The sequence below is a fragment of the Halichoeres trimaculatus genome, unplaced genomic scaffold (assembly GCF_033239565.1).
Source record: "Halichoeres trimaculatus isolate MK-OKI-2021-1 unplaced genomic scaffold, fHalTri1.1 fHalTri1_scaffold_20, whole genome shotgun sequence".
Lineage (NCBI taxonomy): Eukaryota > Metazoa > Chordata > Actinopteri > Labriformes > Labridae > Halichoeres > Halichoeres trimaculatus.
Genome location: NW_027437198.1, coordinates 24,173,222 through 24,190,757, shown reverse-complemented (window position 1 = coordinate 24,190,757; position 17,536 = coordinate 24,173,222). Strand labels below are relative to the sequence as shown.

At 38.5% G+C, this 17,536-nt stretch overlaps 1 protein-coding gene across 4 annotated transcripts in view; it reads right to left on the bottom strand.

Annotated features, from left to right (window-relative positions):
* The window catches only part of asic2 (acid-sensing (proton-gated) ion channel 2), a 519,192-nt gene that overhangs the window by 35,568 nt on the left and 466,088 nt on the right, over positions 1-17,536 (bottom strand). For all 4 annotated transcript variants that reach the window (XM_074696178.1, XM_074696176.1, XM_074696175.1 and 1 more), the window contains one exon: positions 10,050-10,200. In XM_074696178.1, the coding sequence (XP_074552279.1) occupies positions 10,050-10,200 (151 nt within the window). The remainder of the gene's footprint in view (positions 1-10,049; positions 10,201-17,536) is intronic.

Sequence of the window (17,536 nt, the reverse complement as noted above, 5' to 3'; positions counted from 1 at the left end):
ATGATCAGTTTCTAAACGATCCTCAGTGCCTGTTTTCAGCTCGTCTTCTCTCTGAGAAGTCTGAGCGGCTGCAGCGCCCAATCAGAGAGTGATATTCCATATGGGGGCGTGTCTGTCAGTGAAAAGACTTCCAAAGCCAGCTCTCGTGTTTCCTCAATCATAGCTCCTCTAATCAGTCTCCTCCATCCTCTCTCCTCTCACAATTATAGCTTTGGGACAGCCTTCAAAATGGCAATTCAGGAAGTACTTCCGGTGCCACGGAGGAGAGAGGAGAGAGGAGAGAGGAGGGACGACATTATCGCTTTTTAATAATTACATTTTCTGTGATATGAATTTACAAACTGAAACTCCCACAACAGAGAAACTATCTCATAATTCAGAGCAAAGCTGTTATATCAGTGCCCTTTCCACAAAACCTTAACCTTATAAATATGCTGCTGGGTGCAGATATACTCAGCCATGCGCAGCATCAAGAAAAAACACAATCTGTAGCTGAAATGAAACAAAGACAGAGAGCCAGTGTCACTACAGCTGGAGTTCACTCAGATCAGCCTGAATTAACGATTAACTCTTCATTCTCCTCCGTCTTAAACAGCTTTTTTTTTTTTCTTTCACCGAGTTTCGACTTTCTGTTTCTCTTCAAGGAGAACGGTTTTAGCTTTCGATGAAGGGAGAGCATGAGTTCGCAGCCCACATAAGCAAACATCAAACCAGTGAAAGGATAAAAGGATCAAGGTCCCCCCACTTCCACTTGGCATTCAGTTTAACCTGATGTCGAACAAACATTCCTCCTGCTCCTTTCAGATGCCTCTCGGAGTGCTTTTAACCGGCGCTTTCCTTTGATTTAATAACAGCAGACACAAAGAGCGCAGATGCACGGCGAGATTTTAGCACTGCACTCAAATGCTTGTCAAGCTTTACTTGCCTGTTTGCCACATAAAACTGGAGCTTAGCCCCAACGTGATAGATAGCACACTGACTGAGAAACAAAAATAAAAAAAAGGAGACGCACAGTGAAGTAGAAGTAAACAGAGCAAAAGAAGGAGATTAAAAGCTACCGTGCAACATTCGCCTTCATTTTCTGAGAGATTTCTTGGTTCGACAGCTCAATAAGTCTTTGCAGAGCTCCTACATTCTGCATCACTCCTTCAGTGATGTGGTTTAAAATAGACACAGTGGGTGAGCTTAATGTTACTGGTTGCCTGGGAACTCCAAAATGTCAGGATTGAAAGTTTACTTTCTGTGCACAAGTGCCGACGTGATCTCAAACAAAACTCTGTGATGTGCCTCATTTAAAGAGAAAAAAGGATGTTTCTGTGTCTGTGATACGAGAAGAAATGAAACTCCGGTGCCATCGCACGTCGACAGGCTGTGATGCCTTTGAAGGGCTTTCCTCCACACGGCAAACATTTTGTATCTCTGCTGGTGAAGGGGGAAAAAAAACAGGCGGTGGATGCTGACTGTGAGCGCTTTGATCAAGGCTGCCTGATGAGTGTAACACCGCAGAGGATAAAAAAAACTTCTGATGACTTTTAAAAAGCAGGTCACTGTAGCAGGAGCTCAGACCCTGCACGAACAAACATGTCAGTGCACACGCATGAAGACATGTATGACCAAACATGTCTGGCTCTGCTGTGCTATGGAACAGGATCTGACAGGTTTCTATCTAAGTCAATGTGTCAGTTCACACTGGATCCGCCTCATTGCTGTCTAGTTGCTCCGGCAAGTTGGAGCCAGACTATGGTGCTAAACCACGGCCAAAAGTTTTGAAATTTCGAATGATAAAAAAAAAAAAAAAAACATTAAAAAAAAAACTCTATTAAGAATTAAAAAATTAAAAATATATAAATAAATAAATAAGATCAAAGTTTGATCCTATTTTTTTTTTAATTAAAAAATTAAACTGAAGCAAAAAAAAAAAGATAAAAGAAATAAGAAATTATTTTTGGATCCAAAAATAGTTTTGATTTAGCTCTTTAAAAATGAAAACAAATAATTTTTTTGTTTAGAAAAAAAAAATCAGACAAAAAAAAAAAGAAAAAAAAATCACACCTAAAAAAATTAACACCTCAAATTTTAAAATAAATTTAAGAGTAGAAACTGAAAATAAATTATTTTTTATACTAAATTAAGGAGCTCAATCAAAACTATTTTTTGATAGAAAAACAATTGCTTTTACTAAATTTAATTTTTTGGTTTGGGGTTTTTTTGTTTTTTAAAGGCAGGATCAAATTTTAAAATTTTGTTTTAATATATATATATATATTTATATATATATATATATATATATATATATATATATATATATATATATATATATATATATATATATATATATATATATATATATATATATATATATATATATATATATATATATATATATATATATATATATATATATATATATATATATATATATATATATATTTATATATATATATATATATATTTATTTATTTATTTATTTTTTCAATGATGTTTTTTATTTACATTTACAAAACTTTGGCCTTGATTAATCTCCATACCAGACGCAAGCCTCCTTTTGTTCTGGATGCAGGAACTATTATTTACAGTAATTTACGAAAAGCTTCTCAAGCAAGACAGGAAGTTGTGGAAAAAAAAAAAAAACACCCAGTGACTTCCAAAATAAAACAAACATGTATAAACCATATGGTATTTAGCGTGACTACAACAACAACAAACCAACATCATGAGGGCAGCCAGACCAGAAATCAACTGGTTTGAGGTTTTACAGCCCAACATGAACCAGGAGAGGATCAACAATGGGATGGGAATCAGTCTGTGACTCCAGAAGCAGAATCTCAATGACACTGTTTGACTGAGCAGACTTATCTCATAGTGAGTCTCAGCGCCTGGTCTGCTTCACAAAACCTGTCTGTAACAGCTCAGTGAAACCAGCCCAGGGGAAGCAGGCCAGGTCAAAACCTCTGCCACTAACAGACTGAAGGATAAAGGTGAGATTTCAAGGGAAACCTGAAACACAGTGTGCTCTCAGCCTCTGCCTCTCAACCAATTAGAGTTAAGAAATGTTCCGACCCTGCAGCGACCCAGAGCTGAGTGACAACCTGTGGGGTCGGGAAGTCATGGCAGTTTCTTGGATGCACAATTTTTAGAGTAGGAGAATTTTCTTTTCTTTTCTTTTTTTGAACATTTTAAGATCAGATGTTACTAATTAACTAAGTCTCAGTCTGAACTCTGAACAAATTGCTCAGGTCTCAGAGCTGGGGCCCATTATTTGGACCTGGGAAAACCTCTTCTGGTAATGATAATCACCAGTTCACCATAAAAGGGAAATGAAATCCTTTGAAAGACGTTGAGTTCACTTTCGGAAACAGAGGTAAAGCAGATATTCTGACCTCATCTGGTGGTCAAAATCCAAACTGAGACACGTAATAACCCACCAGTCTTACTACATGAGAACATCAAAGAAACAGATCTGACATTTGGGCGTCATGTAGTCATTTCTAGGTCTCAGCAGGGCTCCAATCCTGTAAACACTGGAGTCATGTGTTAAACTGATGGTGTCATTCAAACTTTACCACTTCAATTAACTCCCCACCAAGCTTCATGAACTCAGTCAAAGTTCACTTCAGAATAAAAACAACATCCAGATTGCCTCAGTGAGAATGGAAATGACTGACAGACCCACAAGTCCATCCATTATTCCCATCGCTGAGCGTTCACTCGGCCACACAGCGAGAAGAGAGCTGTGTATCCAGGCAACGGGCTATCTGTTTCTCTCCCTCCACTCAAACTTAGATCCATCTTGTTCATTTTTCACACCATGAAGCATGCTGTTTTTTTAATGTTTGTCCATCATGATAAAGTGTGGGGGAGAACCACGGCTGCCCTGCAGCTGCTCGGTTGGAGCAGACTGCTAATGGAGCCCCAGAGAGAGCGATGGCGACCTCTGGATGATGCACAATGAGAAGAAACAAGAAAGGAGAGAATGGAAAGAGAGGGGAAAAAGATAATTGGTGGGAGGAGGTTGAGGAAAAGTCCCTTTGCGGTTTGTTCGCATCATGTCTGCACAGCGTAAGGACCTGGCTCAGTGGAGGAGACCGCGCTCCCCGATGAGGCTGACTCAGCTCATCTGGGCTAATTAAACCACACAGGGATAAACAAGGGCACTGAAACCAGAGCCCGCTGGGAGATGGAGCGTCGCACGCTGGAGTACAGCCTGTTCAGACGGAAATAAAACCCTGAGTATCTCAGGCCTAAATGGCAGCTGAGGGCCCGTCTGTCCACAGACCGACATGAGGAGGATTGATAGGACTCGGACGTTTTGATGATAGATCTCCTTTAAGTTTGAGCCGAGAGTAAATAATGCCCATCTGCTGGGCTTCTCCAAGCTTGGCTGGCTTCTTTGAGAGCTCCCCTGTCTCCCTTTCCAAACTGGTTGAGACGTGAGACGGCCACTCAATGAGCTCCACTGTGGACCCACTCAGGCAGCAAGCCTCCAAACACTAAATCCACTAACAAGGTCTCTAACATGGACGTCAGAGTGGAGGATGAAGCTAAGCTGCGCTGCTTTATAATAAAGATTATCAAGGAGGCTCTGGTGCTTGACTTAAAAGGCTTTTTCATTTGCATCAACATCACTGAGAGCTCGGAGTTTTGTAAAGAAAAATATGATCACAGCTGGTCAGGAAGGGGGCGTGCAGGGACTGAGAATCTGCTCAGAGTGAGTCCTCTTCAGTGTCCACAGCTACCAGCCTGAGAGGAAGTACAGGAACTTCAACCATTCATTACACAGGGCATGTTTTATGGGATCCTTTCTGATCAGTGTTGCCACAGTTAAAAAGTAAAAAATAATCTGATTACTGATTACTCCTTTAAAAAGTAACTCAGTTACTCTACTGATTACTCAGTCTTAAAAGTAGCTAAATTAGATTATAAGTTACTTTATTAGTTACATTCAGCAACTGCCAACAACACCTGCAGCTGCATGATTTGGCAAAATTACGCGATTACAATGAATAATCATAACAAGTCTACATGTTTTGATTTAAAGTAGCATGCAGAGATTTGTAGTTGTGTGATGTGTACGTTACAATTAAAAACAAAAATATTCATTTTACATATTTTGAATTTTAAAATACAACTATTGCATTCACCTGTTAAAAAAAAAAAGTTTTACGAGATGGTATTTTGTGGAAACAGGAATTTAATTATTTTTTTAAAGAATTTATTTTAGAATAAAATTTATTTTAGAATTTGCTTGTTTTTATGAGATTCTAATCATTTTTACAACTATTTTTTAAATGCTTGCTTTTACAGTGGCGTGTTAGATTCAACTGTAAAATAAAAAACAAAAAGCAAACAAACCCCCCCCACAAAAAAAACCTGTTTTACAAGATAGTATCTTGTAAAAACAGATATTTTAAAATTTATTTTTTTTATTTCCTGATTTTTTTTTTAGATTCTTATTATTTTTTTAATATTTTTAAATGCTTGTTTTTACAGTGGAGTATTAGATTCAACTGTAAATAAATAAATAAATAAATAACAATAATAATATTTATAATTATAACAATAATAAATTTTTTTAAATATGTTGTGGAGTATCCTGTTTCTATGAGATTCTATGTTGTAAAAACAGAAAATATGTTTTTTTTTTAAATATTCTTGTTTTACGAGATACTATTTCATAAAATCAGGAATCTGAAAAGTAAAGGAATTCCTGAAAATCTTTGATTGTCACTTCGGTAGATAAACATGAAACATGTAACTGTTAACTTAAACACATTAAAAAGTTACCTCACCTGTATTGATCCTGCACCTCTGATTCGCGGCAAAAACATGCAGCAACGAGTCATGCAGCAGAGGGTTATGGGAAAATGGGAAGTTCTAAAATAAAATAAAAATTCCTGATTTTATGGGATAGTTATGTTGTATTGACAGGAGTTTTTTTTAAGTGAATGCAATAAGCCACTGTATGTTTTAGTCTACTTCGGTTTTTATCAATTTTATTTTTTGCCAAAGCTGTACCTGTTGATCCTGCTGTTTATGTTTGTGTAGCTGTCTGCACGTGAGTTGTCCCTACGCTGAAAACGTGACTTGTCAAATAATTGACTCGCGTCACTTCCAGGGATACAAGAAAAAAGCAGATAACTCAAACAAAAAAATTGTAATACACAGTGACTTGGATAAGTAACTTTAAAATGATTACTGGTTTGGAAGAAGTAACGAGTTACTAAGTAAGTTTTACTCCAGATTTACTGTTTCAGAGAACTAGAGCTCTTGATGTAGTAGACACTGTAGTATATTGATACCATTACCATTACCATACCCAGAGAAAACAGCCTCAAGCTATACCACAAAGATTGTAACTGATATACATTCATAACTTCTTTCTGTTTTAAGCTGATAAAAAAAAATCATTTCACACATTTCTGGAGTTTGATTGGATTTAAAATTCAATCAGAGTTTCTGCTTTTGCAGCAGTCCCCTGAGTGCTTCCATCAGGATTAATTATGGCTAAATTAAATAAAGTAAGTGAAAAAAATATGTGTGACCTGAAGGCTCAGCATGAGACACATTTAGGGAAATAGACTTTTAGATTTTTAATTTGATTTCTTTCATCTCAAATTCACTTTGAGAGAAAGAAATATCCACTGATGAAGTTCTGCTCTGTGTCTATCAAAGACTGATCAACAAAGACGGAAATAACAACAGCGTGAGCTGTGAGGACGGTGATCCAGCCTGTGTGGAAGTGTCTCGTGTATGACAAGAAACAAGGATTGAGAGTGACAGAGTGTTTGCTCAGTGGAGGGAAACACAATGCTAATCTGGATGGAAACAAGTTGTTTATGACAGGAAGGACTGACTCATACGTGGGAAGCTCTGATGTGTCCGTTCATTGTGCCGGAGACAGTGTGGAGTTCAGGTTAGAGAGACAAAATATTACAAATGGAGGACTAATGTAGTGCACAGCAGAGAGGATCTGTGTTTACTAAAGTCATTTTCAACCCAATGGTTCCCTAATTTCATTGTTCATCCCAGGAGTCTGCAACCTGCGCCTCTGGAGCCTCATGAGAGTCTTTGACTCCTTTGTAGTGGCTCATTGTAGCTTTAAATTTTTTGAAATAAAGCATTTTTATTTTTCTCACAGGAATGTCACGAAATGTCACTAAATAAAATCATGATTTAACATTTAGTTGAACTTAATCTTCATCCCATCTGTCAATAAAGCCTGCCATTGTTCTACTTCAAGTTTCAAGTTTATTTAAGTTTATTCAGACAAACGTGTTAACTGAGCGAGAAATAGCAACAAAACAACATGGTAGTCTGAAAAGAAGCAGGCTGAAGCTGAAGCTTATTTTACCCGCCCCCAACACAAGTTACACAGTTTTTAAAACATAAAGATAAAGATGGCTACCAGTCTATACATCACAGCTTTAACAGAAACTAACAATTCATTTTTAAACCGATATGCATCACAATGCTTTAATACAAGACACAAAACCAAATATACTGGATGCAAAGACTTTTCAACCTTTTTTTTTTTTTTAAACACTCATTGGTCATTGTCAACATAGGAATTTAAAATGTTTTGCTTGGTTTTCTTTTTAAATTGAAATAATGATAAACAGTCTTTTTGCTCTGGGTCCAACTTGTTCCAAATATTAACCCCAGCAACAGAAATACAGTGCTGTTTTATGTTTGTTCTTACAATCTGTTTTTTAAATATATCACCTCCTCGGAAATTAAAAACCAGATCTCTCTTTCGAAACAATCCCTGGGTGTGAACAGGTAACTTATTGTTCTCTATGTTATACATAAACTGGGCTGTTTTAAAGACAACCACGTCCCTAAATTTCAAAGCTTTCAGCTTGATAAAAAGTTTGTTTGTGTGTTCCCTGTAGGTCACTTTATTTACAACTCTAATTGCTCTTTTTTGGATCACACAAATCGGATCAAGATTAGTTATATACGTATTCCCCCACACCTCTACACCATACGTCATATAAGGGAGAACTAGGGAACAATACAAAACATGTAAGTTTTTTTCACTCAGGAACTCTTTGACTTTTGAAATTATTCCTAGTGATTTCATTCACCTCCCACAACATCAACAGCCCACCAACTTTCCATGCACCTGTGGCTAACCTCAAGTTTTACAGCCCTGGGAAGATAACTACATCTACAAAAAGACTAATCTGGAAGAAAATACTGATTTTAATTCTGTGTGGATGGATTCATTGTATGATAATATAATATGTGGCAAAAAATTAGCAAACAACAAAAATCAATGAGTTGAGCAACATGATCAATATAGTATGTTATGTATGTTATTCATTATATAGATCTGATGTTTCAATATATGAGTTCCTCTCATTTCTTATATTGTACGACAGTTTGGGCTCAGGGTTCGTCTTCTAAAAAACAAAAAAAAAAAAAAGGGAAGAAAACCCATCAGTTACCATCACTGCCACTTTCTGAAAAAATATTATCTATTGAGCTTTGAGAGCTTCATGCAAGTCTTTTTTCCCAAAAAAGTATTTTTTAAATGTTTTCATAATCTGGCTGCTAAACCTCTTTCCTAATTTGTCCAAAGGCAGAGCAGCAGCAGCAGCAGCAGCAGCAGCAGCAGCAGCAGAATAACAAGAAGCACAGTGAATGGAAACTGTATAATACAAAAACGTAGGTCAACATTTAGAAAGTCAGCCTTCTCCTTTAAAGATGGTAAACTCTTGAATTCATCACCAACTGAAATCAAACTGAACACAGATTTAAAATCCTTCACTGCTAAGGTCAATTTCATCTGCCATGTTTTGAATTTCCTATTTGAACAAGTTTATAGAATTTTGGTTTTATTCCTTCTTTTTTTGTATTTTACTGTTTTTTTTTTGCCATCTTATTGCTGGTAAATGTAGATTTTATGATTTATAGTTACTCAAAGGCTCCACTAGGGTCAAGAGCTGGAAACTAGCACTTGCTATAAACTCTCTGTGCAGCACATCAGATTCATGCCTTGTTATGAAACTATATTAAATTGCATCGTCTCGATCAAATAAATAAAGTTAAATTCAAATAAAGGCTGTCACTTTAACGTGCTAATTCGATTGATTAATTACACCACAAATTAATGGTTTGTAAAAATTAACATGATTAACTCATTGGCTGCCAGCCTGTTTCAGAGCAAAACAAACATACTTTGTTTGATCGTGTTCATCTCAGGCGCTCCATCCTTTGATCCTCTCTATGATCTCTGTCGTCTTTTCTCACGATCACGCTGCTCTTTCTCTCTGGACTACGGCAAACACATCCTCAGTTGGACCGTGAGTTACCTGAACTTTCCTGACTAGCAGCGTCTCGCTGTGCCTCTGTCATCTCACATCTTCTCCTCATATCCATGCTGCGCTCTCATCCAAAGAGCACACTGCTCTTACCCACAGTAGTTAACTAGCAGGATTTTGATTGACAAGCTCCAACAGACCCCTCCTCTACCTTGCTGAAAAACACAATTTACTTCTATAAAGGCAGTAAACTGTTGCAATCGAATTGACGTCTTTGGACATCAACGGCAGCGGAAACAGATTTTAATATTGTCCAGTTGAAAAAAATGTGGATTTGCAAATCTTCTCTTCTTCATGTATTGATTTGATTAGTCATGCATTACAATTTTGTGATGTCCTAGAATTCAAATTCCTTATTTGGGGACCTTAAGCAGATATAAGATGAAAATTTGATTAATTTGATTAATTAATTAATTACAAATCCTGTAATTAATTAGATTTTATTTTTAATCGACTGACAGCACTAATTCAAATATTTTGACTATGTTTAGAATTTTAAACACTGTATCATCTTTATTGTGGATTATTGGCTCCAGAGTGAGTGCAAAATGGCTCCTTTGATAGTAAAGGTTGTAGACCCCCGAGTCTATCCTGAAAAAGTGAGGTGCATGGATTGAACATGCTTTACTGCATGTTTATATAAAGGAAAAAAAAAAAAAGAACAATCATCAGATTTGCATTTCACCCCCTTCTAGCCGTCAGTCACTAGGCGTCTGTTCCTACCTGTGTCCCCCCACACCGGCAGGTACTCGTCCTGTTGGATGTCCAGCATGATCTCCAGACCGTTCCCCGTCCCTCCTTTCATGGTGGTGCGGAGCGTCTTCCCTTCCTCTGCTGCGTTGAACATGTAGCACTTCCCGTACCTGGTGAACACCTGAGAGGAGACACAGACAGAAAGAGGACTGATCAGTGATGACGTTCACACACCAACACTGCAGCTGACACACTCACTAATCACATGTTTATTGAGCCAGATTTGGAGTGATGTGCTCGCATGATGAGGAGCTTTAATGGGATTTCTCAAATTATCAGATTTAAAGAGTCTCATGACAGGATTTCACACTCCAGCAGGCCAATATTAGCCATCGTCTTTCTTTTCTGGTGAACATAAGTATCTTTAAACCTCTGCAGTGAACACACTCTGAATGCAACAGGTGTTTCTGGACCTTTCTCTCTGTGTAGACCTCCACTTTCATCAGGCACAGGCTGCAGGAACAAAAAGCAGATAAACCAAAATGTTCAGCAGCACAATCTCATTACTTCCTGTTCATTGTGTTTAAAATAAAAACCAACACACACTGAAGCTATACTGTCTGTGGTCATATCTTCCCACACTCACGCCCATGCACCACCACCACCAAACTCCTATACGGCCTTAATGAATAAAAGATAACCTGAAATTGCAAAGAGCAGCTTTTTCCCTTTAATAAAATTATACATACATACATAGAGAACATCTGTAGCACAGTAAACATGTAAATGAGGCTGTAGTTGTAGGGCCTCCACTCATGAATAGTTATCACCAGAACAACCATGAGAGTCAGTGGAAACAGGATGATGAACCAGGCGCGGCGATGCCCTCTGGACCCCTCGCTGCTGCTGAGGAATTTAAACACCCGTCTGAAGCTCGGGCGTGATTTACATCTGTGACACTCTGTACATCCTGAGTACTCATGCTGCTCACTGCGCCGCTTCATCTCACGTTGAACTCATCACTGGGAATCAAGAGACTCGACACGATAGAGAAAGAAAAGTATGAGCTGGCAGTAAAAGAAGATATTTTAATAAAACTGAAATCAAAAGCTTTTTATAAGTATCATGAAAATGAAATATTTATTGAAGCGAAATCAAACCTAACCTTTAGGTCAGATCTGTTAATGATCTTTTTATCAACTGTTTATTCTGCTTTTCCTTCCAGTTTGGCCTTGATTAAGACTTTTTCATTCTCTAGATCAAACTCTCATAACCTTAATAGTCGAGTCTTTAATTAAAAGTGACTTCTTTCTTTGTCTTTGTCTGGCTAGATCCTAGTTATTTCCAGTTTCTTTGGAAACAAAGTTTCTCAGTTACAGATTTTATTCGAAAGCCAGTCATCACTTCTGTGCCAAAGAGGCGCTAAAGCCCTGTTTAACTAAGCGGTTCGGTTTGGTTCATCTCAGTTCTGCACTCATTTTGTGGTATTTCTTTTGACTGAAACAGGGACAAGTCCCAAAATCACAGATCCGTACTGTCCCCAGAAGGTTTTTTTTTCTTTTTTAAATTTAAATCCTTCATTTGAGTCTTTTTTCATAAGCTTGATTGGGAAAAAGTGACCGTTTTTCTCCACTAGAGGGCGAAATGTTATTCTTCCACTTTCTAGCAACATGATGTCAGATCCGCTGAGAAAATCCTAAAAACTGACTCATGTGATGTGCGTTTTTGGGAGAATACTGCTCCTAATATAATCAGAGGATATGGTCATCATCATCATCATGAAAGAACTAAAAATTCCCCAAATCAGAAATATTGAAGAAGTGCAGTTACAATAGAATCAGCACCCCAAAAATCATAAAAGAATCAAATCGTGTGAAAAGCACATTGTCCCAGTCCTGATAGATGTGACTGACAAATGAAGCGGGGTAGGATGCTTTCTTGTGTTTTAAATCAGATGAGAGACAAGAAGAAATTTTATGTCCACAGGGGGGCGCCACAGGGGGGTGTCTTGGTAGTGGACACATTTTGTGGCATATCTGCTGACTAAAACAGGGATAAGTCTCTAAATTACCAACCTATACGGTCCCACTTTTTGACACCTTTCTGTTGGGGTGCAACACAAACGGATCTGACCCCAAAAGGTGGAGCCAGACACTCTGCAGACCATTGAGCGGTCGAAAGAATATTCACTTCCTGTGTGGCAGCAGTAGTAAAGAAAAACACATTACCCTGCCATGTGTAAATCTCAAGTTGACTTTGTAAAATAACTTTCACGGTGTTTGGAAATTGGCGTCACGAAAATTGTGAAACTGCTGTCAAAATGAAACTGTGTCGTGTTTGTCTTCTTTGTTGGATTTATTAGCATGTCGTCCCAGTCCTTACAGATGTGACTGACAAATGAAGCAGGGTAGGATGTTTTTTTGTGTTGTAAATCAGATGAGAGGCAAGAAGAAATGTTTTGTCCACAAGAAGGCGCCAACATTCACACAGACCAAAGCTCCATTTCCACCAAGTAGTTCTGTTCAGTTTATCTCAGTATGGCACACAATTTGTGGCATTTCCTTTAACTAACAAAGGGACGGATCCTAAAATTACCGACCTGCATTGTTCCACTTTTTGGCACCCTTCTGTTGGGGTGCCAGTCATACCGATCTGACACCAGAAGGTGGAGCAAGAAACACGCAGTCCATTGATTGGTCGAAAGACTAGTCACTTCCTGTGTGGCAGCAGTACTAAACAACAACATATATCCTTGCCATGTTTAAATCTTCAGTTGAATTAATTTAATAACTTTCCTTTTCGTTTGAAAATTGGCGTCACGAACATTGTGAAACTGCTGTCAAAATGAAACCATGTCACCTTTTTCTTCATTGTTGGATTTATTAGCACATGTTGCTTTCACATTGTTGTATAGATGACGTGGCTTTCAGCATCCAGCTTACATGCTACCTACCAAGAAGGGCACAGTTGGCTGTGGAAACCCAAACAGGATCAAGCTTTACTGATCCAAACCGGACCACTTAGTGGAAACGGGGCTGAAAAGATCATCACAGGAGAAAATTAAAATAAGGATCTTTTATTGGGATACACTGTGTCGCCTGCTGTGCCGTCACACTATTACCTAGCTGACGCAGCTTACGGCGTCCAGCTTAAACGCCACGTACCAAGAAGGGCACTGTTGCCTGAGGAAACACAAACAGGATCAGGCTTTACTGATCTGACCCCTACCAAACTGTACTGATCCATACCGGACCACTTGATGGAAACAGGGAAGTTTACACATGAAGCCAGAGGTTTAACAGCTCCCCCTGGTGGCTGGGAAAAGACGATGGGTCAAACTTTGAATTTAAACATGTTTGATAATATTTACACAACATAAACACTGGCTACTTCTGGTGAAATATCTCACATTTGGAGGAGGATAGAGGCACGGTATATATATTAATTTCGGGCTTAGTTCAAGTCCTGCACCAGAAAACCTAACTCTGGAGAGATGAACTGTCATTTTTGGTGTAAAGCCTCCTCTAAGTGAGACAGAGTTGCACTGTGTTGACTGTCGGGGAAGCAGAGTCGTAATATAACTTGAGTTTGAGTGAATTTACAGCAGGTATTACCATTTTTATGAGGACATTTTATCAGATTTAGGAAAAATGAAAATGCAAATGTTTGCTGGATGCATTAAAGAATAAATAAGACTCAGTGATTGGACCTGGCTCGCATTTTAATCAGACATTAGTCAGAGCGTGAAAGACAAGCAAACACGACACCCATACCAAGACAGCGAGACACGCAAAGGCCCCTCACACCATGTCTATCTTAAATCATCCAAATGACAAAAGTTGCCGCCCGAAATGACTTTCAACAACCTCAGAAGACTCATGTCATGAGCTGTTAAATGAAGCGTCACTTTCTGAATGCAGGGAGACAACACAGAGCCAGAGAAACTTCTTTTCTCAATCCTCTGACTTATTCAGCTCGGCGTTAAAGCAGTGACTGCAAAGACAATAGCTCCTGTCAGCCCAGGTCTGCATATCAGGGTAATTAAATGCAAATTTAATCAATGCCGTTCTATTCTGGTATCAAAAAGCCATCCAGTTCGGCCAGTAATGAGAAAACTCTCAAAGACTGAATCAACGAGCTGTTCCCTGCGTCCCACATTTTTAACACAGCCGCCGCAGACTGGCGCAGGCAGCTGTTGGTCTGCTGTGGAGACGGAGCGAGAAAGGTTGATTGTGATGATTGTAATTACGCGTTAATGTGGATCAAGAGGCACTCGGCTACTGGAATAGGAAGTGTGCCTGTGAAATTGCTGCTGTTCTTTTTGAATGGGGTTTGATCCATCAAGGCCACCATCCTGAAATATTCTGTCTCAATTGTTCTGAGTGATTGGAAATTCAGAGTCGAGAAACAAAATCTCTCTTCACTTCCGAAAAGCCAAAGATTCATCCTCACTTGTGCTGAAAAGACAAGAAAACAGGAGAATCACAAATATCTTTTTTATCCTTGATGACTGGACTGATTTCTCCCTCCACGCTCCTCCTCCTTTATCGACACTGGCCTCTACAGTGGATGGTTTACAGACATGATTGATCGACTGGCTAATGCCACGCTGCGAGAGGTGGTGCGGATCAGATGAATATGAAGTACCGCATTACGGGTTCATTCACCTATGCTAAACAGAGGAACTCCCGACTGATACGAATCTGCACAAAATAAATGACGGACCAGACGTTGTCAGAGCGTGTACTGAAGAGGACGGAGGATAAATATTCATGGTGTCATCACTTCTCGTTTGCAGGAGCAGGAAGTGGCAGGGTTTTACGTTTTGCTTTTATTTCTTAGGCACAAAGAAAAGATCCTGCATCTGTCCTTAGCATGATTTTCAGACTCAGGCTTTATTTAGGAAGCACTTTTGGTAACATTTTATTTAAAGAAGTCTGCATAAGACTGACATGACATCCGTCATTAAGTTGAAGGAGGTTTCATGCATGTCTATGAATTATGTCATTAAAGATGCTATCGAGAGTACCTGTTTTAATTGGACTTCCTCGCCACCGTGTGACCCAGAGTCTTCGCACACTGCTGTAAATTACTTTCAGTGAGGCGTGTGCTTTGGAATTAAAAGATTAGATCAAAACAAATTTTCTTTGTTCAAGACAACTTTTTACTGGATACAACATGCCGAGGTAAGGTATTTATTTGTACAGTTACATAGGTTTAAGCAGGCAAGTGACATCAAGTGATCTAAGACATGTCTGTGATGTGTACCAATAGTGAATCCTGGTTATATCCTGCCAGTCATCTACCAATCAGAGCTAACGTAACCTCACTCTTCATTTTATTGATAGACTCTCAAGTTTGAACAGACCACTGCAGAATAACTGCTGACTGTGGGTTGGAATCAACATTAATGGCATCTAGCTCATGTTTAAGCCCTAAGCTTGTGTTTTAGCCTTTAGCCAGTGGTTTAGCCTTAAGCTCACTTTAAAGCCTTTAGCTCTTGTTTTAACCTTTAGCTAAAACACACATGAGCTAAAGGCTATTAGCCTTCAACTTTTGTCTTCGCCTTTAGCTCTTGTTTTAGCCTTAAGCTCATGTTTTAAACCTTAGCTTGTGTATTAGCCTTTAGCTTGTGTTTTAGCCTTTAGCTCATGTTTAAGCCCTAAGCTTTTGTTTTAGCCTTTAGCTCATGTTGAACTTCAACTTAATGTCAGATGTCATGTCAGTCTTATGCATGCTCCTTCAAATATGAATAAAGTTTATTATATTATTATATTGTTATAATCCTTTTTTTGTGGTAACACAAAATGCTTAAAAAAAAGAAAATAAGAAGAAAATGGGAATAAAAATGGTAATAATTGGAAAAAAAAATAAGTGACCCGACAACCCCCATAAACACACACATATACGCCAAGGGTCAACATTCAGTCAGCAAAAATGAAGCCTATGTGGGAATGCCAAAAGTTGTTGTTCATCGAAAATCTGTCCATATTTTACCAAATTTTTCCACCCCCAACACACAAACCTACACCCCTAGTGCACAAGGTGAACAGGAACTTAAATTAAAAGAAACAAATAAGATAATAAAATACTGAAAGACTAAAGCAGTAAAACTGAAAATGATGTCAAACTTAAACTTTACCTGAGAGCGCAGAACCCAGTTTGTAAAAACGCTGTCGTCATGAATCAAACCACCCTGAGCTCACCTGAATGAAAGTTAATGAGGCCTCGTATAGAAAGATGAGCTCCTACTGGTTAATTGGTCAGAAACCATTACTCCAGCCAGCAGCTCTTTGCCCTCCTGTCGTATATATTTCTTTGTGTGATATAAGCTCAGACTGGCCTGAATGTTCCTCCCTTGGTGGCGTTTTTTTCCTGTCTTTTCTAAGAAACCAGCTCCCAAGGGTTGACTGTCAACATCTCTCTCGCACTTGGCTTTCTTGTGAGGAGAAATAGCTTTCAGGGGGGACATGTTCACCCCCTCTTTCACTGCCTTTGTCAAGACTGATGATGTTTGACAGACAGGACAGGGGGCTGGGTCAACATCCCATTAGACCTCACCCTGACACAAAGGCCGCTCCGCACCTCAGCCACAGGATGACAAAGACGACCTCGACAGCGGGGTTCTGTTATTTTGAAAATCCTCACGACTGACCCGGTCTCTGTCTCTGGCTCTGTCTTTCCGTCCTGATCAGCCGCCTCCGGTCCAGCTGTCAGATGGGGGACGTTAATGAGTCTTCAGACCTGTCTAGGTATGTAGAGCAGCAGGAAGATACTGCTTGGACTGGAAAACGTGTATGGGTAGAAAGACATCAATTCTCATTTTACAGGTGAACTGCTCCAGGTGGAGGCAAATAGATAACATCGACAGGTACTGTCAGTGTCTTTAAGTCCTCTCTCTGCCAATTAAGAAGAAAGTTTCCACTTGGTAAGAAGGTCACAGCACTGTGACGGATATCTATCATCAACACTTAGAGACACTGATTGGAAAGTTACACACACTACAAATAACAACTTTTCTCCACATTTAGCTCTAAAAAAATCACTTTTTTTGCAGATTAAGAGAAATATTTGTGAAATATATTTGTCAAATATTATATATAATTTTGTCGAAACTTTACATTTTATATATAAATGTTAAAAATAAATGTCCTGATTCTAAATATTTAGCTACATTTCTAAACATTTAGATTTCATTTCAAATATTTATCAAAGATTTCTAAATCTTGAGCAAAGATTTCTGAATATTTGCAAAAATGTCTAAATATGAAGTCATAATTTTTGAATCTTGTGGTTCGATATCTAAATATTTAGCTAATATGCAAATTCACACTCCATCCCGCTGTAAGCACCAAAATTTAAGTTTGAGGAAGCAATCCAGCCAAGCAGGATTTCAAAAATGTTAAGCTCGTCTTCTTTGATGTCGGCCACAGGATATTTAACAGCGCCATCACAGCACTTGGTTCTTTTATTTTCTAATGGCTGATTTAGCCGACTGTGTTTGACTTTCTCAAAAT